The 24,911-nt window shown below is 59.0% G+C and overlaps 3 protein-coding genes across 7 annotated transcripts in view; 2 read left to right on the top strand and 1 right to left on the bottom strand.

The window, feature by feature from the left end:
• The window catches only part of CAMSAP3 (calmodulin regulated spectrin associated protein family member 3), a 36,879-nt gene extending 33,276 nt beyond the window's left edge, over positions 1 to 3,603 (top strand). For all 5 annotated transcript variants that reach the window (XM_034792406.1, XM_034792404.1, XM_034792405.1 and 2 more), the window contains 3 exons: positions 101 to 219; positions 2,192 to 2,310; positions 2,489 to 3,603. In XM_034792406.1, the coding sequence (XP_034648297.1) occupies positions 101 to 219; positions 2,192 to 2,310; positions 2,489 to 2,791 (541 nt within the window). In that variant the 3' untranslated portion in view covers positions 2,792 to 3,603. The remainder of the gene's footprint in view (positions 1 to 100; positions 220 to 2,191; positions 2,311 to 2,488) is intronic.
• Positions 3,604 to 4,420: 817 nt separating this feature from the next.
• On the bottom strand, positions 4,421 to 20,342 carry XAB2 (XPA binding protein 2). The gene is made up of 19 exons (XM_034792453.1): positions 20,192 to 20,342; positions 18,684 to 18,832; positions 18,110 to 18,233; positions 17,174 to 17,371; positions 16,066 to 16,200; positions 15,456 to 15,620; positions 13,875 to 14,019; positions 12,415 to 12,566; positions 10,273 to 10,392; positions 9,721 to 9,852; positions 9,064 to 9,195; positions 8,714 to 8,827; positions 8,217 to 8,379; positions 7,598 to 7,788; positions 6,951 to 7,073; positions 6,004 to 6,175; positions 5,786 to 5,912; positions 5,261 to 5,370; positions 4,421 to 5,102 (listed from the first exon to the last, which is right to left on the bottom strand). Exons 1-19 carry the CDS (start codon positions 20,249 to 20,251, stop codon positions 5,041 to 5,043), a joined length of 2,574 nt encoding a protein of 857 aa, XP_034648344.1. The 5' UTR covers positions 20,252 to 20,342; the 3' UTR covers positions 4,421 to 5,040.
• Positions 20,343 to 20,546: 204 nt separating this feature from the next.
• LOC117888756 (protein PET100 homolog, mitochondrial) lies at positions 20,547 to 24,353 on the top strand. Its single transcript, XM_034792454.1, has 4 exons — positions 20,547 to 20,655; positions 21,997 to 22,083; positions 22,527 to 22,559; positions 23,254 to 24,353. The coding sequence occupies exons 1-4, from the start codon at positions 20,629 to 20,631 to the stop codon at positions 23,329 to 23,331; spliced, it is 225 nt and encodes a 74-aa protein (XP_034648345.1). The 5' UTR covers positions 20,547 to 20,628; the 3' UTR covers positions 23,332 to 24,353.
• Positions 24,354 to 24,911: the final 558 nt, after the last annotated feature.

The raw sequence follows: 24,911 nt of genomic DNA, 5'->3' as shown, positions 1-24,911 counted from the left end.
GGGGGGGGGGGGGGTGACTCCCAGGGAGCTGGAGGGTGAGTCTGACTGGCCCCTGCATTGGAACTCCTGCCCCATCTCTAACTGCCCCCCTGCCCCACAGAGCCGCCTCCCCCTCAGGCCTCATGTCCCCCAGCCGGCTGCTGGGCAGCCAGAGCCGTGAGCGGGACTGGGAGAATGCATCTACTGCCTCGTCGCCTGCCTCTGTGCCAGAGTACACAGGTGAGACCCTGCCTCCCCCTCTGTCCTAGAGCACACCCTTCCTCCAGCCCAGAGTACACAGGTGAGACCCTCTCCCTCTGCCTCCCCCTCTGTCCTAGAGCACACCCGTCCTCCAGCCCAGAGTATACAGGTGAGACCCTGCCTCCCCCTCTGTCCTAGAGCACACCCTTCCTCCAGCCCAGAGTACACAGGTGAGACCCACCACCACCATCCTACCCTGTCCCTCCTCTGTGCCCAAGTACGTGGGTGAGACGCCCCCCCCGTCCTGCCTCCCCCCACTTCTACTGCTCCTCCAGCCCCAAGTACATGGGTGAGATCCACTGCTGCCCCCCCACCCTGTCTCCATCCAGAGTACATGGGTAAGATCCTTGCCCTGCCTTCACTGCCTCCTCTCCAGCCTCCATCCCTGAGTAAATGCATGAGACCCCATTCCCTCTCCTGCTCTGCCTCCACTGCCCCTACTTCCATCCCTGAGTACCAGGGGCCAGGGCCCCAGCTGGGGAAGTCTCTGGGAGGAAGCCCTTTGCTGTGCCAGACCCCGACAGGCCACATGGCCTCCCACCTCCTGAGACTGACCTGCTGGGCTTCACCCCGTGAGCTCTGCCCAGCGAGTCCAGCTGAGACAGACCCGTCCACTCCACAGGGTCCGACTCCCCTCAACCCGGGTGACAGGGCCAGTCCCCCAGCGTTGTCAGAACAGTCGGGTTTCTTAGGCACCTGGACCCCAGCCTGGGAAGTCCTTAGGCCAACCCAGAGCAATGATGGGTGAAGCCCTGAGCCTGGCCAAGCCCTGACATTCAGACTCTGTCTGACCTTCCTTGGCTCCCAAGTGGGAGCCAATGCTCCATAGACTCATAGACTCATAGACTTTAAGGTCAGAAGGGACCATTATGATCATCTGGTCTGACCCCCTGCATGCTGCAGGCCATAAAACCGTCCCTACCCCTTCCCTGGACTCTGCTGTTGAAGTCCCCAATCCTGTTTTAGGTGACTTCAATCGGCAGAAACCCTCCTGCTAGAGATCCCTGCCCTATGCTGCGGAGGAAGGCGAAAAACCTCCAGAGGCTCAGCCAATCTGCCCTGGAGGAAAATTCCTTCCCGACCCCAAATATGGCGATCAGTAAGACCCCGAGCATATAGGCAAGAGTCTCCAGCCTGACCCCTGTCAGCCATTATACAATTTACCTACCATTTCTTGGTTTTCCTTGACTACTATGTTTTACCCTTAAACCATTCCCTCCATAAATTTATCTAACTTAATCTTAAAACCAGACAGGTCCGTCGCCCCCACCGTTTCCCTCGGAAGGCCGTTCCAATATTTCACCCCTCTGACGGTCAGAAACCTTCGTCTAATTTCAAGCCTGAACCTCCCCACGGCCAGTTTATATCCATTCGTTCTCGTATCCACATTAGTACTAAGCTGGAATAATTCTTCTCCCTCCCTCATATTAATCCCTCTAATATATTTAAAGATAGCAATCATATCCCCCCTCAGCCTTCGCTTTGTCAGACTAAACAACCCAAGCTCCTCTAGTCTCTTTTCATACGACAGGTTTTCCATCCCCCTCCCCAAATGCTTTTTGTTTTTGAGCTGGGGTCTGTGCTCAGTGGCTCTGTGCCACTCTGACCTCTGTCTCTTAGCCTGCCCTAAGAGCAAACAGTCCTTCCCCCCCCCCCTGCAAAATACACGGGAAACTGAGGCACATCGGATTCATAAAAAAAGTTCCCACTTTGTCACAATGTCTGAGACCCCGTCCCCACCCAGCCTCTCACCTGCCTGCTGCCTGCCCCATCCCTGAGACACCCCTCTCCCCAACACCTCTAGCTGCCACCTCCATCCCCATGGACATTGATTAGAACTGCCTGGGCTGGTCTGACTGGCTGGAGCCCAGTGGGAGGTCCCCTGGGGGCAGAGCCTGGTGGGGCAGTTCCTAGGTCACTGGATCTAGCTCTAACCAACTCTCCCTGGCAGGGCCCAAGCTGTATAAAGAGCCAAGCGCCAAGTCCAACAAGCACATCATCCACAATGCGCTGTCACACTGCTGCCTGGCTGGCCGCGTCAACGAGCCCCACAAGAACAAGATCCTGGAGGTGAGGAGGGGGGGGGAACCCCTTACTTCCCCCATCCTAGAGTGGGAGGTGACTGGGTGCACCTTTTGGCTAAAGAGATGGCCCCATGGGGGTATGGCTGGGGGGCGAAGGGGGAGGGGCCTCTTGTGTTATAGGGCTGAGGGCTTGTCTGGTCTCTAATCCCTCCCCTGCTCCCCAGGAGATGGAAAAGAGCAAGGCCCATCACTTCCTGATCCTGTTCCGAGACTCCAGCTGCCAGTTCCGGGCACTCTACACACCGGCAGGGGAGACGGAGGAGCTGACGCGCTTGACGGGCTATGGTCCCCGCACCATCAGCCAGGCCATGATCGAAGGCATCTATAAGTACAACTCGGACCGCAAGCGCTTCACCCAGATCCCTGCCAAGACCATGTCCATGAGTGTCGATGCCATCACCATCCAGGGCCACCTCTGGCAGACCAAGAAGCCAGGCACCCCTAAGAAGCCAGGCACCCCTAAATAACCTCTCCTGGCCTCTTTGAGCTGAGCTAATCCTTCACACAGCTGCTGCTGCAGGACCCCTGTGCCCCGGCTGTGTGCCCAGGCAGGGCCCAGCAAGGGCTTATCCTGGGAACTGCCAAATACACTAAAACTATGGGGTCAAAGGGCACAGGGGAGAGAACTGACTTGGTAAGGTCTGGCCCTGCCCCTAGGCTGGCTACTCTGCTGTCTGGGCCCCCCCACCATCTGAATGTCAGACTGCACCCCAGGGGCATGTCTCTCCTGCTCCCTCCATGAGGTGTGGATCAGGGCCTGGCCCCTGGGCTGTGTACATTATACATAACTATACAGAGATTGAGCTATTTAAATGATTTTGCAATGATTTGTATATAGTGAGTTGCATTTGATAAGTGGGGTGGGGGAGGGATAGTGGGTGGAGGTGGGGGGTGTCTGTCTCTTCCTTCATGTCTTGTCTATTTTGTATCTTCTGAGCTTCTACCACAATCGAATTCTGTGTTGAATTTTCCCCCTTGCAGGAAGGGTGCTGGGCACAGGACTAGGCACCATGGGTCCTGGGGGGGGGGGGACATGGCCTGAGCCCACCTGTAGCTGCCCCAGGGAGCAGGACTCCCAGTGCCCATGGCTCCCCCACCCCTCCTAGCCCAGGTGGCTGCTGCCTGTGCCCCTGCTCCCTTTTAGGGGGCTGGCTGGAACAGGGGGAAGGGGAGCTGGGCCTGGTCAGGTGATAGCCCCTCTGGGGTGGGAGGTCTGGGCAATGCTGTAATGAGCTGGCAGGGCCCTCACCCTGTCACTTAATAAAGTAACTTTAAACAAGCTTCTGTCTCTGCCTGGTTCCTCATCAGAAGAGCAGCAGATACCCAGGCCACCAGCCTCCCCCTGCTGCCCCAGTGCACAGGAGAACTGGGTGTCAAGGAGCCTGGGTGCTAGGCCCAGCTTGGGGAAGGGTGAGTCAAGTAGGGATCAGGACTCCAAGGGCAGCCTCTGCTTTCAGTTGAATCCTACATGGAAAATTTTTCCTTGTGGTTTTATGATGGAAAAACAAACTTCTTTCCCACCCCTCCCACATGCTGCAGGCCAAGCCTTTGCTGGCGCTTAGAGCAGGGACTAAGGGCTGCATGTGGAACATGCTTTTTGGGGGGGGGGGTCCTGGGCTGCAGTGACTCTACACCCCCCCCACACACATGGCAGCAAGAACTGCTCTGATACAGCCTCACCCGGTATCAGCTGGTCGGGGGGGGGGGGAAGAAGAACTGGTGCCTGACCAGCATGTTTAACCCTAATACTCAAAGGTGCCTAGGCTGCTGCTCAGTTCCAACCCCCCCCCCCCCACACACACACACACACACACCATCCCTCCTGCACTGAGGGCTAGGCCTGGCCAGAACAGGGTCCCTCTTCCCCAGCCCTGCCCTACAATAGCATTGTGCGGGGGGGGGGGGGGGGGGCCCCCCCCAAGGCAAGCCCAGGCTCTGGCCCTGCAGGCTTGAGCTGCTGGAGCCACCTGACCCAGGGTGAACTGTCACCCTGTCCCTGCCCAGCACAGGGCGGGGAGGAGAAGAGAGGCCAGAGTGCTGGGGGGTGGCAGCCCACTGCCTGGAGCTGTGCCCTGAGCAATGAGAGCCCAGCTGGGGTTAGAAAAAGAAACATTTATAGTAAAACACCCTGCCTCAGACACAGGAGCCCCTTTGGGGGGGTACTCCCCCTCTCCCTGCACCAGAGACAGAGGTGTGGCCACCCATGCCCCAGCCATGGCAGCAGTGGGGGAAGAGTACCAAGCACATGTTTACCCCACTCACTAGCTGGTGCAGACCAGATGGGTCCCAGGCCTGAGCCCAGATCCAGGACTGGCTCCCTCCCCTCTTAACAAGCCAGGCTCCCAAAGTGCTTCATGGGGGAGGGGTGGGCAGGCTGGCTCCACACCCTCCTGCCAATGGCCCTGAGCAGGGTCCTCCCCTGCCTGGATGGCACAGCCCTACCTCACCCTACCCCCTCCCTCCTAGGAGCCAGGGCCCCACAGCCCAAGGGGGAGAGGGAACCCAGAACTCAGGGAGCCTGCTTGGCCTACAGCCCCAGAAGAACTAGGGCAGCAGTGTTCCCCTGGGTGAGGGACAGGGCATGGCTCCAGCCAGCCCCAGGGGGATGGACACCCAGCCCATGCTCTAGGGGATCAGTCAAAGTCCAGACCCCTCTGCCCGCAGTCCAGGAGGGGAGCAGGCTCCATGGTGCCCACTGGCTGCCCCCAGTTCCAGTTCAGTCGGTCTTCAGCCCCCCGAACACAGCTGAGGGGACACTCTGCTGCTCCAGCTGCACCTCTGCAGGGAGAAGGGGAGGGTGAGTCAGTGGTGAGCCGGCACCTGCCTCCAGCCAGGAGCCAGACCCTGCCCATCCTCAGCCTGAGGGGCAGGACGTATCCAGCTACACTAGGCCCCTCCCCCAGCCACAACTGTGCATCCCCCCCCCCCCCCCTTACCATCAGGCTCATTCTCCTCGCTCTCACCCCCGTCCTCCTCGTCAATGTCGATCTCGTCAGGGTTCGCTTGCCTGGAGAGTGCGGCCAGCTCGCTGCGTGACGCATCGCTCCTGCCAACATACCGGGGGGGAGGGGAGTGAGCAAGTCCTCCCTACGCCAGCTGCTCCAGAAACAGTCTTGGGCCCCCACTGTGCCCACCCCCAACCATCCACAGCTTCCCCCCAGGAGTTTAGGCCTAGGACAGGCTCCCCCCAGTGTGCGGGGGGCTATGGCTGGCTATGCCGTGGGTGCCAGCCCCAGCCAGCAGGGAAGGGATGAGGGCAGCGCCAAGCAGGGAGGGTGGTTGGGGGTTACGGGCTCAGCTGGTGAGAAGCCAGCCTAGCTTTCAGCCCCAGGCTGCCCTGGCACACTGGGCCCTGGGCAAGGGGCACATCAGAGCTATTGTTGGCTATAAGGCAGGGGAGCCAAGCCCCAGCATGAACGATGGCAGGTGTAGTCACCACAAGCTGCCCTATGCCTACAGACCTGACAAAGAGGATCTTCTCCTTGGCCCGGGGTTTGTCCCGCTCTGCCTCGGCTGCCAGCTGCTCTGCCCGCTGCTCCAGCAGCTTCATGTCATCCATGCCACTCTGCCCCGGCGCCAGGTCTGACACTGGAACCAGACAGCAGGGTGAATGCCAGGGCGCCCTCGGGGTGGGATACAGGTGCCCCCAAGGCTCCCACCATATGCAGGGGTTGCTTACCGGTGCCCGTGGCATTGCTGGAGACTTTGAGCATCTGCGAGGCCATGAAGTTGACCTGGGTGTTGTAGGTGGCCTGGACGCTGCGTTTGATGCGCAGCATCTCCCGGATCGTGTCTTCGTTCCCGTGCCGGATCTCAAAGTCCTTCCACGTCTGCCAGAAGGAGCCTGTGGTCTGGGGGGTGGGGGTGGACAATGGGAGTGAGCCTTGCGGTGCCCACCCCCATGGCCTGCCCTACCCGTCCCCTCACGCCAGTAACTGCTACTAGACCACGCCCACCCAGCTCAGAGGCCATCTTCCCCCAGGGCTCAGGCTGTTACTGGAGATGGGGGCAGGATGCTGGGCCACTCCTGGGGCACTAAACCACCACCCCTCTAGCTCCATGGTCTGCAAGACTCGCCCTCAGGGAGCCCCACCCCTAAAGAGCCAGACTTAGCCCAGGGCTGTCCTGGGGCTGGGGATGTGGCAGTAATGCCCAGAAAAGGGCAGAGGGGGAGCCCTGCACCCATTGATAGGGGCCCTATCACAGTCAAGCCCCTCCCCACTCACTCCAGGGCTACAGGTTCCAGCAGTCACAGCGAGACACCCCCACCCACCCTGGTTCTGGTCTGGCGGGAGGCCCATGTCCAGCACCGCTGCATCCCCACCATAGCCAGGGGGGAGGGGGCACAGGGTGGGCACTCCAGGTCACTGTAGTGCCAAGTGGTGTGGGGGGCGGGGGGGTCAAGGGTCGAGCCCTCCACTGCCAGCTCCAGGAGTGAGGGTGACACTGGCCATCTCCCAGCCTCCTCCAGGGAAATTGACCCCTCTAGCAGGGCCCAAAGCCCACCTGGCTGGACAGAGTAGCAGGGAAACCAGCCTGAGGAGGGTAGTGTCAGGGACCAGACTGTAGGGGGCAATCCCACCCCCAGGCTTACTCTGCCAACCCACGTTTGCCCAGGGCCCTTACCCGGGGGTCACAGATCTGCGAGCAGTAGGAGTAGATGGCCCGGGCCCGGTCAATCTCACCCAGCTTGCATTCCATGTCAGCAAAGCGCTGGCACATCTCGCGGGCGTGCTCGTCTGACAGCACCTGGGAGAGAGTGCCCTGAATCCCACCAGCCCCACCCCCATCGCACCCTGGGGGGGATGGATGGACAGATGGACCTCACAGCATGCGCTGCCATGCCCCCGGCCCCACCCCAGTGTGCTCCCTGCAGGCTGCGGCTCAGAACAGGCCTCTCCCCCCTTCCTCCCCCCAAGATCCCGGGTTCATGGCTTCACAGCCTTGGGCTGCAGAGTGCCAGGGGTGTTTGGGGCTTGGCCCAGTGCTGTCTGTGCCCATCTCTGCCGCCCGAGCGCCCCTGCTACCCTCCAGCGCTGGGACCTCAGCCAGCCCAGGCCTCTCACTGCCTGCTGGATGGGTCCGGGGCTCCTCAGCACTGGCCCATGGGATGTGGGTGCAGGAGGCTGGGAGGGGTTTCTGCTACTGAATGGCAAGAAGGGGCCTAGGACAGCCCAATGCACTGGCACACTGGTGTGGGGGCACTGCTCTAGGCCCATGTGTGAGGGGGGAGAGGGAAAGCTCCACCAGCCCTGCCCCCTACCTCACCTCACCTCAATGGCCTTCTCATAGATGCTGCGGGTGTGGGTGACCCCGTAGATCTCGGCCGCCCGCTTGATGTAGATGTTGTACATCTCGTACTGCTCCGAGGGCTGCACGGCCCGCGTGGCCCGCTCATACACCGCCATGGCATGCCGCGCCAGCCCGAACTCCTCCTCCAGCTTGGCATACAACAGGTAGATGGCTGTGGGGACAGGGTGAGTCAGGGGCCGGCTGGCACAGGGTACGACTGAGGGCCCTAGTATAGGGACATCAGGCCACAGGGTGACTCGGAATCAAATCAGAAACCCGCAGCACCACTGGGGTAGAGGCAAAGCTGGCTGGCAGGGGGGCTGCATATGGGGGCGCTGGCCCTGCCACTGCCCAGGGTCTCAGGCCCTCTTTGCCACACAGCAGTCTGTGCCCGAGTCCACATGGAGCCACAGGGCCCAGTGGGGCTGGGCTCCCCACTTCAGTATCCCATCCGCCAGGGCTCCCCTCGGCTTGGAGACAGGACTGGGCACCAGTGCGGGTGGAATGCTGGCCAGACAGCGCCACATGGCAGTTGATGCCAGGATGCCCTCATATCTGGGAGCCAGAGAATACTTCCCCCCACCCCCACCCCCAACATACTCTTGGCATATTTCTGGGGGCAGCCATCCAGTGCCTGCTCGAAGAGGTCGCGGGCACGCTCCAGCTTCTTGCCGCCATAGCGGTCGATGAACTTGGTCAGGTAGGTGTTCCAAATGTCGTACACGTTGGGCCAGCGGAACAGGGAGATGCCCCTCTCGTAGGCCTGCCGAGGAAGGAGTGCGAGCATGGCTGCCTGGGTCCCCCCTGGAGCCCTCACGCCTGGCAGCAACTGGGGGCACTTCCATGACCCCCCTGGGAGCAATCGCACCCCCCACCCCAGAACTGCACATTAACCCTTTAATTCCCACGGCGCCACCTCAGAGCCCTTTTGACCCAGCCAGATCTGCAGCCCCTCCTTCACTGGGCAAACACCTGCCAATCAGGGGCTCTCTGCTAGCCCTGCCCACCAGTACCTCCCCCCCCCACCCCAACTCTGCTTCTCGGAGCCCAGCTAAGTCCCACCCTCCCTTGCCCTTAACAACGGAGCTCCCCGGCACCTTGAAGCTCTCCTCGAAGTAGGTGTGCTCCTCCAGGAAGAGGGCATAGTTGATGATGATCTGGGGCGTGGCGATGCGCAGGTCCAGGATGCGGTCGTACACCGCTTTGGTGGACTAGGAGAGAAGACCAGGCCGGCAGCAGCATTAGGTGGATTACAGTAAGGGCTGGCATGCTGCAGGGATCCAGGTGACCCAGCAGGATGGGCAGGGGCGGGTGCAGGCTGAGCCTGGCACCATCCTCAGTGGAGTCCACCCCCTCTCTCCCCCAGTTCCTCTGCCGGATAGCAGCTAGGGCCCGGCTCCGTGACCCCCCTCAGGACCTGGCCCCTGACAAGGGTGGGTATCCTCACCTTGAAGGTGCCCAGGCTCTCTTCCAGGTCGGCCAGCATGGACCAGACCTTGAGGGACTTGTACACACGGTTCTGGACGGGCTCCGAGGCATCGAAGTACTCTGCTTTCTTGGCTGGGATGGCCGTGGCTTTCTGTGGGGCAAGAGAGGAGGGCGCTCAGTGGGGGCAGCGAACCCTGTGCCCAGGATTTCACTGCCAGCAGCAAGCCGAGTGGGCAGGGCGATTCAGGGACCCATGACATCACCTGGCAGGCACCACGCAGGCAGCTTCTCACCATCACTCACTGTGTCCCCAGCAAAGCATGGCCCACACTCGAACCACTAGACCGCCTGCCCCTTCCACAGCTGGAAGTGGAACCCAGGAGTCCTGGTTCCTGCCCCCCCCACCCCCCATTCTAACCATTAGAGCCCCCACACCCCTCCCAAAGCTGGGAGCAGAACTCAGGAGTCCTGGTTCCTGCTCCCCTCCACCCAATCCCCATCCCTCTCAGAGCTGGGAGTGGAACCGTGGAGCCTGGGCCTTACCCTTAAGATGTTCCTCTCTCCTCTACCCACCCAGGACTCTCCAGCAGCCGGAGGGATGGTTGCCTGGTGCTTGCCCTCATACCCCACATTGCCACTCCCATCACCCCCCCATGCCCAGCAGGGCTGGGCTCACCCGGAGGATGCGCAGGGCCTGGTCATAGTTCTCATGGCGCAGCTCCATCTCCCCGTACTCGCACCACACGCAGGCCAGGTCGTCCACCTGCTTGAAGTTCACCTTGGTGGCTTTCTCAAATATGGTCCTGGCCTGGGGAAGGGGAGGGAGGCAGAATCAGAGGGAGCACAAGCTGACCCCCCCCCCCCCCCCTCCAGCCCCAGGCCAGCCCGCTCCCCGGAGCTGTGGCAGGAGCTCGGCCCATTCCCTCCCCCAGGCTCCGGCAGGGGCCCAGACACAGGTCACCCAGCCAGGCAGAAACCCTCCCTCACAGACCCCTCTGCCCTGGCCCCCCATGGTTGGCATCTCTCTCCAGGTGCTTGGCCGATGCTCCTGCCCAGTTTAACCCCCACTAGCAGCCACTGCTGGGAACATGAGCCCTCTTGGGGGATGCCTCAGGATGAGGGGCCTACCACCCCGCACCCCAACCTCCCGATGAGTCCCCTGGCCCAGGGCATGGAGAGTGGTAGCTTCTCTTGGCCGTTCTCACTCCGCGCCCACAGCAACACTCACGTCCTCAATCTGCCCATTATCCTCATAGAACTTGGCGAAGGAGACCCAGAGTGTGTGTGTCTTGCCGGTGGCCTTGAAGGGGTCCACGGTCTGCACGGCCTCCGTGTAGGTGTTGATGATCTGTGGGGGCAGGTGGGCGCCAGTGGTGGACCCAGCGGGAGAAGGGAATGCTCTGCTGAAGGCCTTTGCCAACAGAGCTGCTACAGCAGGGCCCGTGCAGCCCCTCCCCCTGCCCCAGAGGGGCACTCTCTAGGGGTGAGGGTGGAGTTCTGTTTCCCTTGGCTCCTCACTGGGGCAAGTGAGTCTCCCTGGTGATCTCACAGAACCCAGTGATGAGGAAATGGACCGAAATCAGCCCACACCGCACAGTCATGCAATGGGAGCAGCTTTCAGTCATCCCCAGCCTGGATTGGAACCCGGGCCCCATGCCCCGGGCTTGAGCCTGGATCAGAACCTGCGACACGGCCCCTCACCCTCATCCCCTGCCCCAGCCAGATCAGAACCGGTGCCTGTAGCCATTCCCTGTGCCCCAGCTGTTCTAATGCTCTGGACACATGCCCAAAGACAAGACAAGTCCTTGCTGCCCCATTCCTTGCACAGCCACTTACACCCACTGCCAGATGGGACGAAGTGGGAATAGTTTGTGAGTCCTGCTCCTGTCTCAGTTTCCCACCGAGTGGAAAGAGCCTGGTTGCTCTCGGGGCAGGCTAGGAGATGGCTGGAGGTGCTGCCTAGCTGCCGGGGCCTTATTCCCCATAGCAGTGGAGCATCTGAGAAGTCAATGGGAACTCCCAATTCTAGGCCGTTGACACCTAGCACCCAAGGACCCAGGGAGGGACTTCCCCACCTCTCCTTAGGGAAGCTGAACAGCAGCCCCCCAGCTGGAGATCAAAGGATTGCCAAGGTCTGAGGTGGGGGACCAGGGCTGGCTGCTGGAAGGAGTCGGGGGCTCTCGCTTGGGGTTGAGCAAGGTTGATGGTGGGTCAGATAGAGCCTGAACAAAGGGGCTCGCTCCAGCTCGGCTGGGCTCTGGGCTGAGCAGGAGGGTCTGTGCTTTAATCTCAGTGCTGACCACGGACTCCCCATGCTGCCTTCAGGGTGACTGATAACCCTGACTGTTCGGACAACGCTGTGTGAGGTCATGAATCCCCCATGGGGTCTGTCCCGGTGGGACTCACTGAACGGAGCTCGTGGGGTGACACAGGGGTGCGGAAACCCCAAGGCCCAAGCTTCGGAGGCAGTGAAGCCATGGGGCTCACCCTGGAGGAAGCATGACAGCTTGAGGGGGTCTGGCACAAGGGAAGGCTCCTCCGAGGGACTGTTCCAAAGCTGGGGCCGTAGCACTGATCCCGTGAATCCACTGGGCTCAGGTCGGGGTGAACAGGCACAGTGAGGGAGACGTGCATAGCTGGGAAATGCACTGACCCCGCTGGGGCAGGAGGGCCCAGGGCAGTGCCAGCTGCACAGCCTACCTCTGTATAGCACACCAGCCCTGCACCCCCCACTACAGCGCCCTCTTGGGCAGCCCAGCACACTGCATAGCCAGCAACTCTCACCCCCTGCAGCTTCCCAAGGATGCAGTGATCACCCTCATCTCAGAGACAGGGAAACCAAGGTACAGAACAACGGTGCCACTTGCCAGAGAGAACAGGGAGTGCGTGGTAGTACAGGGAACTCGGGTGTCCTGACTCACCCAAACCACTTACCAGCCTCTCCCTGGGGCTATTTCCCAAGCAAATCCCACCAGAGGGCTCAGCCATGCCAGGCTGGGCTTTTCAGAGTTCTGCAGACCACACACCTGGTGTCTCAGCCACTCCCTGAGCCATGAACCCATACCAAGCCATGCTGCTCAATCCTGCGCCCCAAGTCCATCACACTACAGCGTGCAGCAGCCTCGTGCAGCACTGATTAGCAGGGGAAATTTGTCCCACCCCAAAGGCAGCTGCATCTCAGCACCAGATGAGGAGTCCCTGTATAAACAGCTCCCTCGTTCCCCATGCCCCAGAGGCAGCTGCATCTCTGCCCATCTCCCAACTCCCCCAGGATGCCACGGGGGGTGGGGGTGGTCGTCACTGGGATGACAAGGCAGAGCCCCAGGGGGATGGCCCCTGCATGCTCCCCCGGGGGATGAGCTGGCCCTACCTCTCGGGGTTTGCCCTCGTAGAGCTTCACGCGCTTGTGCCACTCGTGGACGTTGTGGGGGTTCTGGCGCAGCAGCACGCTGTTGAGCAGCAGGGGGCGCCGTGTGATCAGCTGCTCAAAGCGAGCCAGGCGCAGTTCCAGGTCCACATCATCTGTAGTGGGGAGAGGCACAGGCAGATTAGCCACTGCCCCAGTGTCCCTGCCGGGCCTGGGCCCCCCACAGCAGGGGGGCGACAAGCTGATACTCTGCCAGAGGCTAGACACCCCAGCTCTCCCCCTCACCAAGAACCCCCGGCCTCCTAGGACAACTCCTCCCACCCTACTCTGGACTACGAACCAACCACCCAGCACCCTGCCCTGTCTGTGACCTGCCTCAGACCCAGCATGCCATGAGCCACCAGCACTGGATCGGACCCAGAGTGCAAGGACACTGCAGCCCTCCAAGCCAGGGGTAGGGGAGCAGGTGGTGGAGTGGAGGGGAAGGGGTTTAATAGCTCTCATTTCTACCCCCTCTTATATTAGAACGCGCACAGACAGGAATCAAGGCACATGCACCTCCAGCCTCAGACCCCAGGAAACGCCAAGGGGAAGGACTAGTGTCACGGAGTATTGGGGGACTCAGGGCCCTGCACCCCCGGCTTCCTGCGATTCACCATGACTCTCAGCCAGCCAGTAAAGCAGAAGGTTTATTTGGATGACAGGAATACAGTCCAAGACAGGTCTTGCAGGCACAGACAACAGGGACCCCCTCAGTTAGGTCCATCTTGGGGTCCCCGGGCATCCCAGCCCAGCCCCCCTTGGGAGGTCAGAGCCATCTCTGCCCCCCAGCCCTCTCTCCCTGCCTGCTTCCCGCACTCTGCCTTCAGCGACCCCTCCCACAGCCTTTGTTCAGTTTCCCGGGCTCAGGAGTCGCCTCCCCTTCAACCCCTTCCTGGGTTCTCATGTTACACACTCAGGTATGCGCCCTCGGGCCGTCTCCCATCCTGCAATGCAGACTATCCCAGCACACTCCCCTGTCAGCATTCACAGACCACAGTGAGAACAGGCCCAGTTCGTCACAACTAGTTATCCCTGTCTTACACAGGGGAACAGAAGCACAGAGACGTGACCCCAGGAGCCCTGAGTCCCAGCACCCCCCCCCGTTTAACGCTCCCCACTCCCCTCCCAGAGCTGGGACTCGAACCCAGGAGTCCTGACTCCCAGCTCTACCCAGTGGGCCTAGCAGGGTCTTACTATCCTCCACCCCTTCCGAGCGCTCATTTGTGCTTCCCATGAAGAGCAATCAGCTGCCAGAGTCTGGAGGCCAAATGCAGCCCTGGTGTAAGTGGTGTAACTGCAGAAATCAGCATTACCCCCTTACCCACCAGGGCCCCACTTGGGGCTCTGCCTCCCTGGGCCGGCCAATCCCTGCTGGGGAGCGCTGCATGTTACTCACAGGCAGGGCCCAGCCCCCCACTCACCCTCCTCCTCCTGCCCCAGCTCAGAGGTGGTCTCCATCTTGGCTGCAATCATGCTCTCCTCGAACTGGGCATAGCTGTCAAACACCTGGGTGAAATCTCGCACCGTCATCACCGTCTGGATGGCCTCCTCGTACACGTCCCGGGCCTGAGACACACGGCACCGTGAGCAGGGCCACACGCTCCCTGCCCCACAAGAGCCCCCCAAGCCAGCTCCCAGGAGAGAAATGGGAGCTATCGCCCCTCCACCCTGATAAGCCTTAAAGGGCCCTTGCCCGGCTGCATCTCAGCGCTATCTATGGGGTGGAGTATGGGGGACAGTTTATACAGGGATCCCTTGCCTGGCACTGAGATGCAGCCACCTGTGGGGGTGAAATGTGGGGGCTGGTTGGTCCCTTGCCCGGTACTGAGATGTGGCTGCTCCTGGGGTGGGGTGCAGCAACTGTTTGTAGTAAAGAAAGAGCCTGGAGCATTGGGCCTGGTGCAAAAAAATTTAAGGCCTGAACCAGAGGCTGTGAACCAAAGTCAGGCCATGTATTAAAGTAAATGCTCACAAGGTGACTATTCAGTATATGAACTTGGCAAAGCCGTTGCTAGTGGAGGCCCTAGATATTTACATAAATATATTTTAGAAGGCTAGTACAAATATCCTCAAAGCTGAGAAACACATCATGGGCTTATCAGTGACCACGTAGTGTTCTGTGCGCTCTTTAACCCCTGTCATATTCCACCCCAGAGGCAGGCACACCCAGAACCAGGGCAACGATCCCTCCAAAGATGTGCTTTGGGCTCCTGCCAGATGAGACTGGCTAGACAAACAGGAGCTACCCCAGTGCCTGTGTGAGCAGGGAAGCGCAGCTGCTTTCCATATTGGGGCGGTGAACTCAGACACCCTGCATCCCTGCTGGGCTGGAACTCCTCACAGCCCCCCCTCCCCTGCCCCCCACCATCCCTCTGCAGCCAGGGAAGCTCCGTGGGGGGCAGGGGAAGAGGGCTGTGAGGAGTTCCCCCAGCCTGCTTCCCTTTCCCTCCTCCCCCACCAGACTGCTCTGGTCTTTGCAGTACCCTCCCCCAGCACCTCCCTCCCAGTTCCCCAGGCCCCCTCCCCCCATTTCAGGATCCAGTTCAAATGTCACCCATCATGTTTCAAAACCCCTCTTAGATTCAGCTCAACCGTCCCTGGCTCCCGTAACTTCCCCTCCATGAGTCACCCAGCCCCAGCTTCGGTGTGGCTCTAATGGCTGTGGCTGGAGAGAGCGCCTTCTCCCATGCAGCTCCTGGATCCAAGCCTCAGGTGGAGACTTCCTTCTTCTCTCTCCCACTCCACCACACCTGGTTTCTCTGTCCTCTCCTCGCATGATTCACTAACCCTTTGGGGGCCCCCGCTGCACCCAGCCATGCAACCTCCTGGGTTGTTGCTTCCCCAGGACTTTTAACCCCTGCGCCCACCAGATTAAACACCAGCTGCCCCTCGCAATGGGAAAGCCTTTGTCAGCAGCTAGTGCCACTCACAGAGCAGTCTGCATGGAACAGTGCCCATCCCTACAAGCTCCCAGTGCTGGCCTCGCCCACCCCCCAAGGTACCTTCTCAAAGTGCCCGCTGCGGATGTAATAGTCGGCCAGGGAGCACCAAAGCTTGCCCAGCTGGTCGGTGAAGCGGGTCAGGCCTCCGCGAATGATGGCCCCAACATTGAGGGACTTCACCTTGTCAGGGTTCTGGGAGATGAGGTCACACAGCTCGTGCCACAGCTGGAGGGGAGATGAGACATCAGGCAGCAGGGCAAGGCTACACAGGCCACTCAGCACCCACCAGGTGCTCCCAGGCCCTGAGACCCATCTAGCCCGTCCCCCACGACTACTGTGCCCTTGTGGGAGCACACACCATGATGGCTACTCCAGTTCCTGCCCTGGGCTTGGTTTGCACAAATTAGCCCATCCCCTCCACTTCCTAACACTGTGGGCCCAGGCTCCAGGCTGAGGTCTGGTGCCCAGCCCCACTATTCACTCCTGCTGCCCCAACTGGCACATTCCAGGATGTGAGACCCCCTGCGTAGGGACAGAGCTCTGGGGGACTGGCAAAGGGGCTGGGGCACAAGCCATCCTTAAAGGGAGGGGCTATGAGCAATGGGGTGGATGACTGGCACAGCTGCCCCCTCAGGAAGGAAGCCTCGTCCCGGCACCATGGGCACCGTACCTGGTAGTTGGATTTCCCCTCCTTTGAGACGAACCTCTCGTCATTGACCACGGTGGCAAGGCGGAGGGCAGCCTCGTCCAGCCGGTCAATGGAGCGCAGGTATTCAATGTACTCCTCGGCGTTCTCGGGGCTCAGCTGCAGCACACACCACGGGGATGAACATAGAATCATAGAATATCAAGGTTGGAAGGGACCTCAGGAGGTCATCTAGTCTAACCCCCAACTAAATCATCCCAGCCAGGGAACTGGGCTCCCAAAAAGTTCATGGAGGATAGGTTCATTGGTGTCTATTAGCCAAGATGGTCCGGGACGCAACCCCACGCTCGTGGTGACCCTAAACCATGGGCTACCAGGAGCTGGGAGTGGTAGACAGCGGTGGATCACTCCATAATTGCCCTGTTCTGTACACTCCCCCAGAGCGCTAGCTCAGGCCACTGTCGGAGATGGGATACTAGGTTAGTTGTAGCTAGGCCTCACCCAGTCTGGCAGCCTTATGACTAAAGGCAACCCAGCACCCCCTGCCCCTCACAAGGCCCTAGCCCTAGAGCAGGGAGATTCTGGCACAGACACTAACATCACCATTACACAGATAAAAAGTACAGCATTTCCAGTGATGTCCACGTGGCAGCTAAACGGGTAATCCCCCCCATGCTTTTGCAGGTTAACACTGCCCCCCTCATCTCCAAGCACTTTACAGTTCACTAGGCCCCCCTCTGTGAAGGGAAACTGAGGCACAGATAGGGGAAGTGATTTGCCTGAGGTACCACAGCTAGCTGGGGCAGGGACAAGTGGAAGGACAGTGCAGAAGTTTGGGTGCTAACCTGGGATCGGGAGACACGGGTTCAATTCCTTGCTCTGGCTCAGCCTCCCTGCATGACCCTAGGCAGGTCACTCAGCCATCCCCTCCAATCCGTTTGCCTCCATTGCAATGCACCCTGCAGCTGTGGGCGGGGTTAGGGCTGGATTTTGACCTATGAGGAACAGAAGCTCCAAGGCCTTTGTTCCAATGTTGCGGATCCACTGTACAGAGACAGGCAAACCCAGAGGAGACCGTTCAAAGAGGGGCAGCTCAGCAAAGAGCAAAGATCAGGGAAGCTGGCGCCCTTACCTTCAGGTACCTGCGGTAGACTCGCACAGCCGTCTCGGGCAGGGGGTACAAGCGCACAAACTTCAGGTAGAGGGGCCAGATGCGATGGTGCTGTGTGATGGGCAGCGCCCGGAGCGCCCGGTCAAAGGTCCTGCGCGTGCGGGTGATCCGGCACTGGTCCATGAGGAACTGGCAGTAATCTAGCCAGATCCGAGGCATCTGCCAGTTCAAGAGGTAGGATTGCTTACTAGAGCAGGACCACGGGCAGGGCCCGACTCCTGCCATCATGGTTATACTGCCATGCTATGGCACTGCTGTCCCTAAAGACAAAACCCCCTTCTCCCTAAGGGGGGGAAGCCCTGTCCCAGACAACGTGGGTACCTCACCTGGTATTTGGATTTCCCCTCCTGTTTGTTTCATTCTAGCCAGAGCAATGAGCAGACAAGGCCCTGGAGGTGAATCCTCAAGAGAACCCTACAGAGCCTTGTGCCTTGAAATTGCTGGTTCCAACCCAGCCCGAGGCCAGAAGTGACTGACAGCCACCAGTGGGGTTACATAAAATGAGCTTGCTGTGTCCTGCTGGCCCCCAGCCCATTAGCAAGCTGAGCACAATGAGACCTGGTCAGTGCCGCTGCAAGCTGGTTAGTGATGGCATGGGGGAGCTGGCCCTGCGGGAGCCCAGGCTATGCCCATTCTGGAGACACATGGGACTCAGAGCAGGCAGGCAGGGGTCTAAGGTGTGGGAGGAGATCATGGTTGGTGATGAGGTCCAGGACACAAGGGGTCCATGGTTGGGTGATCTACAAGGGCGGCCAGAGCCTGGGGCAGGGGCTGTCCATGGTTGGGGTCAGGGCTATGCAGAAAGCCTCCAACAACCCTGCCCTCACCAGGGAGCCTTCATCTACCATCATCAAGCCCAGTGGCTTTGCCGCTCATCTGTCCCGGGCCTCCCCATACCTTGTGCATGAAGACGAGGGCACGTTCATGGCAGTTGTTCACCTCCTCATGGCCGGGGTCAGTCACACACCTGTTCTTCACCTGCTTCCGGCGCTGCTTAAGGTAGTTGTACCACAGCTTGTAACTGCAAACACCATGGAGTTGTCACTACCAGAGGTTTCTGTAGCCTGCGCTCCTGTCCTGGCCCTCACAGAGCCTCCTGCTGGGAGAGGCTAGGCATGTGGTAGCCGGGAGCTGCCCATATCCAGTGCACCTGCACTTCTCTGTAGTGCTTCCCACATGAGATCACAGTAGTTGTGAGCTCCTAAAGGGTATGTCTACAACTGCGATCAAAGGCGTGACTGCAGAATGCGTCAACAGAGACGCTACCTTCCATCTAGTGAGCTTGAACAACAGCAGCGCGGGTTGTACAAGTGAGCCCACAAGCCCGGGTACGTATTTGAGTGACTAGCTTCATTGCCATTGTTATCAAGCTCGCTAGCTCCGGCGTGTCAACACATGCTGCTGTCATACCTCTTACTGCAACATAGACATGCCCAAAGAGTTCTCCATGTCTTCGCTCCCAGCCACATACCTGCCTGGCAGCTCCTTGAGGGCTCTCTCGTAGATCAGGTTCAGCACATGCCGGGGAGCGTTCTGCTTGAACTCAATGTAGCGGATCCAGCACTTGACAGAAAAGGGGTTGCGCAGGATTTCTTCCTCGTACTGCAGATCCTCCTCCTCCTGCATGTGGGAGGGGAAGGGGTTAGAGGCAGAGCCCAGGCCTCTCCTTTATGCCCAGGAACCTCCAGGCACTAGCAGCACCGCTTCTGAAACTCAGAGTCTGTTTAGTAGGGAAACCACCAAGGGAATCCAAACTTTTAAAACTCGTTTTCCTGTTTATTACAACCTGTTTCCTCATTCAGTGTTTGCTTCCTCCAGGCTGGCAGCCTGTTTTGTTAACATGGGGCTGGGGATGTAAACGTACTGGTTTATTATTGTAGGATTGCCTAGAAGGGCCAGGGCTTTGCAAATGTTGTCTTGTCACTACAGGGTTGCTCAGGAAAACTAGGGCTGTACCTGTACACTGGTTGTTATTGCAGAGTTGCTCAGAACTGCACACACACTAGCTTGGTATTGGAGGGTACCATTAAAACCAGACAGAGAGCCAAGCTGAGATGTCATAGAATCATAGAATATCAGAGTTGGAAGGGACCTCAAGAGGTCATCTAGTCCAACCCCCTGCTCAAAGCAGGACCAATTCCCAGCTAAATCATCCCAACCACGGCTTTGTCAAGCCGGGCCTTAAAAACCTCCAAGGAAGGAGACTCCACCACCTCCCTAGGTAACGCATTCCAGTGTTTCACCACCCTCCTAGTGAAATAGTTTTTCCTGATATCCAACCTGGACCTCCCCCACTGCAACTTGAGACCATTGCTCCTTGTTCTGTCATCTGCCACCACTGAGAACAGCCAAGCTCCATCCTCTTTGGAACCCCCCTTCAGGTAGTTGAAGGCTGCTATCAAATCACCCCTCATTCTTCTCTTCTGGAGACTAAACAATCCCAGTTCTCTCAGCCTCTCCTCATAAGTCATGTGCTCCAGACCCCTAATCACTTTTGTTGCCCTCCACTGGACTCTTTCCAATTTTTCCACATCCTTCTTGTAGTGTGGGGCCGACCCTTGCACCACAGCTCCAGGGCTGAGGCCTGGGCGAGGAATCATGGCACAAGAGTTGCTCCAGCACCTGGCAATGACAGGCATGTACACTTGAGGGTCCCTGAGTTTTCTAGGGTCCAACTGTGCAAACCCAGAGCTCTGCCCGGGTGTGACCTCGCACAGGGGGGAGGCGGACAACGGGCCCCAGGCTGGTAGGGGGCAGGTCTGAGTCTATGGGAGGCAGCACGTGGGGGGGGGGAGGGGGGCGCGCTGGGTCCATGGGGAGGAAGGGGGCGGGGCTGGTCTAAGGGGCGGGGCTCCCTGGCCACGGGGGTCTGGGGGTGAGCTAGAGGGAACCCAAGGGCGGGGCGAGCCCAGGCCGAGGGGAAGGGGGGCGCTGTAGGCTACGGTGGCCTGAGAGGACATGGCACGGCCGGGCACTCACGAAGAAGAGGTCCGGCTTCCCCTCGCCGGCGGCCACCGGCGTCTCCTCCAGCTCCGGCATCGCGGCTACACCAGACCCTGCGCCCCACACACCGACACCGCCAGGCCCCGGCGCGCGGCGATGACGCACACGGCGCGGCGCGCTCTCTCCGTGTCAGGGGGCTGCCCTCTCGCGGGGAAACCGCCTATTGGCTAAGAGGGCCGCACTTCCGGTGAAGCGCCACCTTCAGGGGCCATTTCCGGCCAGACGCCATCTTTACTCCGGCAATCGGGCAGGCGGGGCCCCTCCTCGCCGAGTTCTTCACCAATGACCGAAGCTGATGCTGCTCCTTGACCAATCAGCGTCGCGTTTGTTGCGGTGTGGGAGAGCGGACGCTAGCGGCCAGTGAGGCCCTGAGAGGGGGAGGGCGGAAGAGTAGCTGGGACATAGCAGACAGGATGGGGGTGAAGCTGGAGGTGTTTCGGGTCAGTGGCAGAAACGGACCCTGGGAGGCGCAGGGAGGCTGGGGGAGGGGGGCTGCTACAGTCGTAGTAGCGGCAGAGAAGCCCTTTAGGGAACATGATGGGGCTGGGGCAAGGGGGGGGGGTCTATGGTTGGGGGCGGGGCTCATTGGTGCTTGGCTGGGGTGTCCTGGTACCAGGGTGATGGGTGCCATAGAAAGACCTGACTAGTTGGAGCCAAGGGGCCAGCATTGAGAGCCTCTGAAGGGAAGGAGAGTCCAGGGCTGGCTACTTGCCCCTGCTGCTGGGGCAGGCGACGGAGGAGGTTAAAACAACATTAAAATGGAAAATCCCCACTAGAGGGCATCCCAGAGAAGCAGCAGACAGGCCCGCGGGTCAAAGCAAATACTCAGTGGCAGCCTTGAAGCTGGGGCAGCCCATTAGTAGAGTGGCAGGATTCAGCATGGCCTGAGACATTGGGCAGCTCAACGGGAGGGTGGAGAAATTCTTCCCACCCCACCCCTTTTCCCTAGGGGTGGTGTGCCTTTGTGGTAGGAGAGGGATGGGACTCCGAGGATTGGGTGGCATTGCAGTGGGTTTGCTTGGTGGCAGCAGGTTTACGGGGATTCCCCCATGCTCTCTCAATTTGCTCCATTTTCAGCTCACGAAATGTTAAGGCACTGTTCAGCAAGTGTATAAAATGTCTCGGTAAAAAACAGACAGCCAGGTCCTTCCTCCTAAGGGGAAAATGCTTTGGCAATAGCCTTGCAAAATGCGGTTGGTCCAGACACGTGTGAGGATCATCCAAGCAGATGTCTAAGCTATCATTAGTTATTGCATGGGCCCAGAGGAAAGGAAGAGACTTTAAAAGAAAAGACCCAGGCACACACAGTTCCTGGACCAATACATTTTAATGTGGCTTGATCAAAGCTAAGGTCTGGTCTGCACTTACAACTTACACTGGCATAGCTATGTCAGTCAGGGATGTGGAAAAACCCATAGCCCCCAGTGACAGAGCTATGCCGACAAAACCCCCAATGTAGAGGCAGCTATGTCGATGGAAGAGCACCTCTGTCAGCAGAGCTAATGTTGTCTGGGGAGTTGGTGTTCCAACACCAGCAGAAAAAGTCCTGTCGCTGTATGTTCCGTCTACGCTTGGAGCTATGCTGGCCTAGAGTCTGTAGTGTGGACATAGCTGAAGTGAAGCTGCACTGAGTTCATCACTGCCATGTGCTTTGCAGGAGCTTTGCTTAATTGGGCTGTGTAGTACCTGGGATTTCATGCAAGGCCATCCTTGTTTAAGCTCAATTCAGTGTTCCCCTTAATTTGGGCCACATGTTCCCCCTCTCCTCTCTTCCTCTGCAGATGGTTCTGTATTTGTCCTTCCCTGTTGCCATGTTCTGGATCTCCAACCAAGCAGAGTACTTCGAAGAATATGTCATCAAAAGGAAGGTGAGCATGGTGTTCTGCTCTGGGAGGAGAGTGCAAGCTAGTGATTCATGCAGGTACTGTGAGGGGAGGACTCTCGGGTTGTTTCCAGCTCTAGGAGGGTAGTGTGGGCTAGTGGTTAGAACAACGGAGGGGTTCAGTCAGAGCTCATGGGGAGGAGTTGGAAGTGACATCTGTAGAGGGCATTTTCTAGAGCTGACCAAACAGCTGCATTGGCTTCGTTTGCCATGCCCTGCTCCTTCCCCACCTCTGATAGGCGAGAGACCTGCCTAGGAGCTGTTGCTAAGGGGGGTGGAGATGGCAGACATCCCAGCAGGGTCTGTTGCATCCATTTCTCCTTGTCATCTGTGCCAGTAATGGCACTAGCTCCCCTGCTGGGTAAGACTGGCCCTGGCACCCCCCCCAGCTGGTAATCCTCACAGGTGTCTGCATTTCTGTTTCCACAGAGGGAGATCTACCCACCCGATGATGACCACCAGGTGAGTGTACTGCCCCCCCATGAACCTTGCTGAGGACATGTCCCAGCTGTGGAGGCTTTGCTGAGCCCCTCTCTCGCGTGACATCAACTATCCTGCCCACTGCAGGTCATTGGGATTAACAGCCATTGGGGGGTTGGATCTACACCCCTAGGTGACACGCAGCCATGTGCCATCACCTGCAAGGCCTTGCTGGGATAGGTTGTCTCTGGCAGAGCAGAAGGATAGAGCTCTCCTCCCCATTGCCTTCAGAGCATTGTCTGGCAAAGACCCAGCTGCTTCGACCCTTCCCCAGCTGTGGTGCGCGACCAGGGAGTTATCTGGTGTCTCCAGGTGCTCTGTAGCTGTCCCATTCTGAGCCCATCCCAGGACTCAGCTGGGGTTTGAAGAAGCAACTTGTCCAGCCCCTGGAGGTTTGGGATGAACATGAGGGGCTCTGTGTGTCCTTCCTTCCCCACCAGTAAGAGATTAATGCTAACCTGGAACCATTAGCTGCAGCAGCATCAGGGCTGATTTCTTGAGTCACCCTCTAACCACTAGAGAGTAGCAGGATCTCTCACGCCTCCACCAGCTGTGCATCTGGCTCTAAGGAGACCTGGGAGGGAGATGGTACCTGTGGGGCTGTGCTATGGGGGCATGAAGCAGGTGAACAGTAATGCTTACTGACCCTGACCCTTCCCCTCTGTCTGTGCCTCAGAGGAAGGAGCTGGAAGATTTCAAGGAGAGGATGCGGAAGAAGCATGAAGAGCGGCTCCTGCGTGCAGCTCAGCAGTGACAGCACTTCATGCCCCCCAAGCTGGATTGAGGGAGAGAGGAGCATGGCCTGGAGTGGGGGAAGGACACCCCCCCTCCCGACACACCTTTACACACCTCCAGGGGAGGGGGGATGCAAGTCACCACCAAGGGGCTGTCGGGGATGCACTGGCACGGCTGCAGTCAACTGCCCTCCTTGGAGAACTCCAGGCATGTTGGGCAAAGGGAGCTGCAGATATGATGCAGGGGGTTAACAGCAAATAGAGTAACCTGCTGCTCTCTCAGGGTGGTGGGGGGGCTTTGCACTGCTCGTTAACTAATCCTCACAGCCCTTCTGGGGAAGAGGCTCAAAGGGAAACTAGCTTGAGCAAGTCCCTTCCCTTTGCTGTGCCTCAGTTTCCCCACCTGTACGAGAGGGCGGTGTGGCTGAGTTAAGAGTAAAGTGCTTTGAGCTGCTCGGCTAGGACATGCCAGGGAAAGGTGCAGTGTTGCATGAGCATTGCAGGGGTTTGAGGCCAGTGTCAGGCATGCAAGCTTGGTACTGAGAGGATGGGTTTCACCTTGTGGTGTTTTGAATTGGTAGCGAGAGAGGCAGGAAGATGGAGCCCTTGCACTGGCTGGCAGCACTCCAGGAGAGGATGGTGGGACCTGGGCCAGCAGGATTATGGAGCCTCTGGAGAGAGGGATGGGCTGACCCGCTGGAGAGCACAGTGCATTCCCGCTCCAGGAATGAGCCCCTGAGATTGCCCCGGTGCTGTCTGACTCCACGGTCCCCTCCCACTGGGACCGGGCTGGACTATGTGGCTTTTCCGGTCTCTACTGTGTGTTGTCACACGTCCTGCTCAGATGCAGTATTCGTGAGGAGGTGAAGCCATGCTCCACTGAGACTCTGCTAAGTCCAACTGGCAGTGTGTGGAAAAATCTTGCAGTAAATGCATCCCCACCTCCCCTGGAGGCATGTCCTCTGCATGTCTGTGTCCTGGCCTAGCCAAGCTCTTGCTTGAACTATCTAATAAAATCCTCTACCATGAGGTCGTGTGTTGACCCCCTTTGCTTCTGGGCTGCTCTCTTTTGGCCTGATCTCAGGGTTGGAGGCAAGTGCCCTGGTGCAGCATTTTCCCTCACCTCCCTGTCTTCTAGGGGCTGTCTCCAGTATTAGATGCCCAAGGTCCCATTGGGCTGGGTTATCTCCGATGCGATGTGCTCCATGGCTTTGGCCTGACTGGTTGTACATGTGCTGAACGGTGGGGCTTGCAGGAGCCTTCCTGTGTGTGTGCTGTCGCCGTTCTGCACTGCAATTAGCGACTGACCAGCTGTTTGGATGTGGACAAGTCGCTTGACTTTGGGCTCCAGGAGCAGCAGCTGCCCTCCCCCTCTCCCCATGGGAACAGAGCAGATCCAAGGCAGGGCCATCTGCCCGAGCCTGCACGCAGCTCTGCATAGTTCCATTGTGACAGACCTTTGGAACGTGGTTGGGAGAAGGTCCCCAGGTTAGGGAGCTGTCTTTGCTTTGTCCAAGGAAACCCCATTCTGGTCTGGCCAAGCTATAAATGTCTCTTCCCTTTTCTCGCTCACATTCCCTAGCTGCCTGCCAAATTACTC

This window comes from Trachemys scripta, chromosome 16 (genome assembly GCF_013100865.1).
Source record: "Trachemys scripta elegans isolate TJP31775 chromosome 16, CAS_Tse_1.0, whole genome shotgun sequence".
NCBI classification, from domain to species: Eukaryota; Metazoa; Chordata; order Testudines; family Emydidae; genus Trachemys; species Trachemys scripta.
This window is presented reverse-complemented; position numbering and strand designations above follow the sequence as displayed.

Excerpts from the sequence above, each read along its gene's own strand:
- XAB2 (XM_034792453.1), bottom strand. The coding sequence starts at position 20,251 with ATGCCGGAGCTGGAGGAGACGCCGGTGGCCGCCGGCGAGGGGAAGCCG. Across the intron at positions 18,234-18,683 it reads CTCAAGGAGCTGCCAGGCAG|TTACAAGCTGTGGTACAACT; the intron begins GTATGTGGCTGG and ends TGGTGTTTGCAG. Across the intron at positions 5,103-5,260 it reads CGAGGAGAATGAGCCTGATG|AGGTGCAGCTGGAGCAGCAG; the intron begins GTAAGGGGGGGG and ends TTCTCCCTGCAG.
- LOC117888756 (XM_034792454.1), top strand. The coding sequence starts at position 20,629 with ATGGGGGTGAAGCTGGAGGTGTTTCGG. Across the intron at positions 20,656-21,996 it reads TGAAGCTGGAGGTGTTTCGG|ATGGTTCTGTATTTGTCCTT; the intron begins GTCAGTGGCAGA and ends CTTCCTCTGCAG. Across the intron at positions 22,560-23,253 it reads CACCCGATGATGACCACCAG|AGGAAGGAGCTGGAAGATTT; the intron begins GTGAGTGTACTG and ends TCTGTGCCTCAG.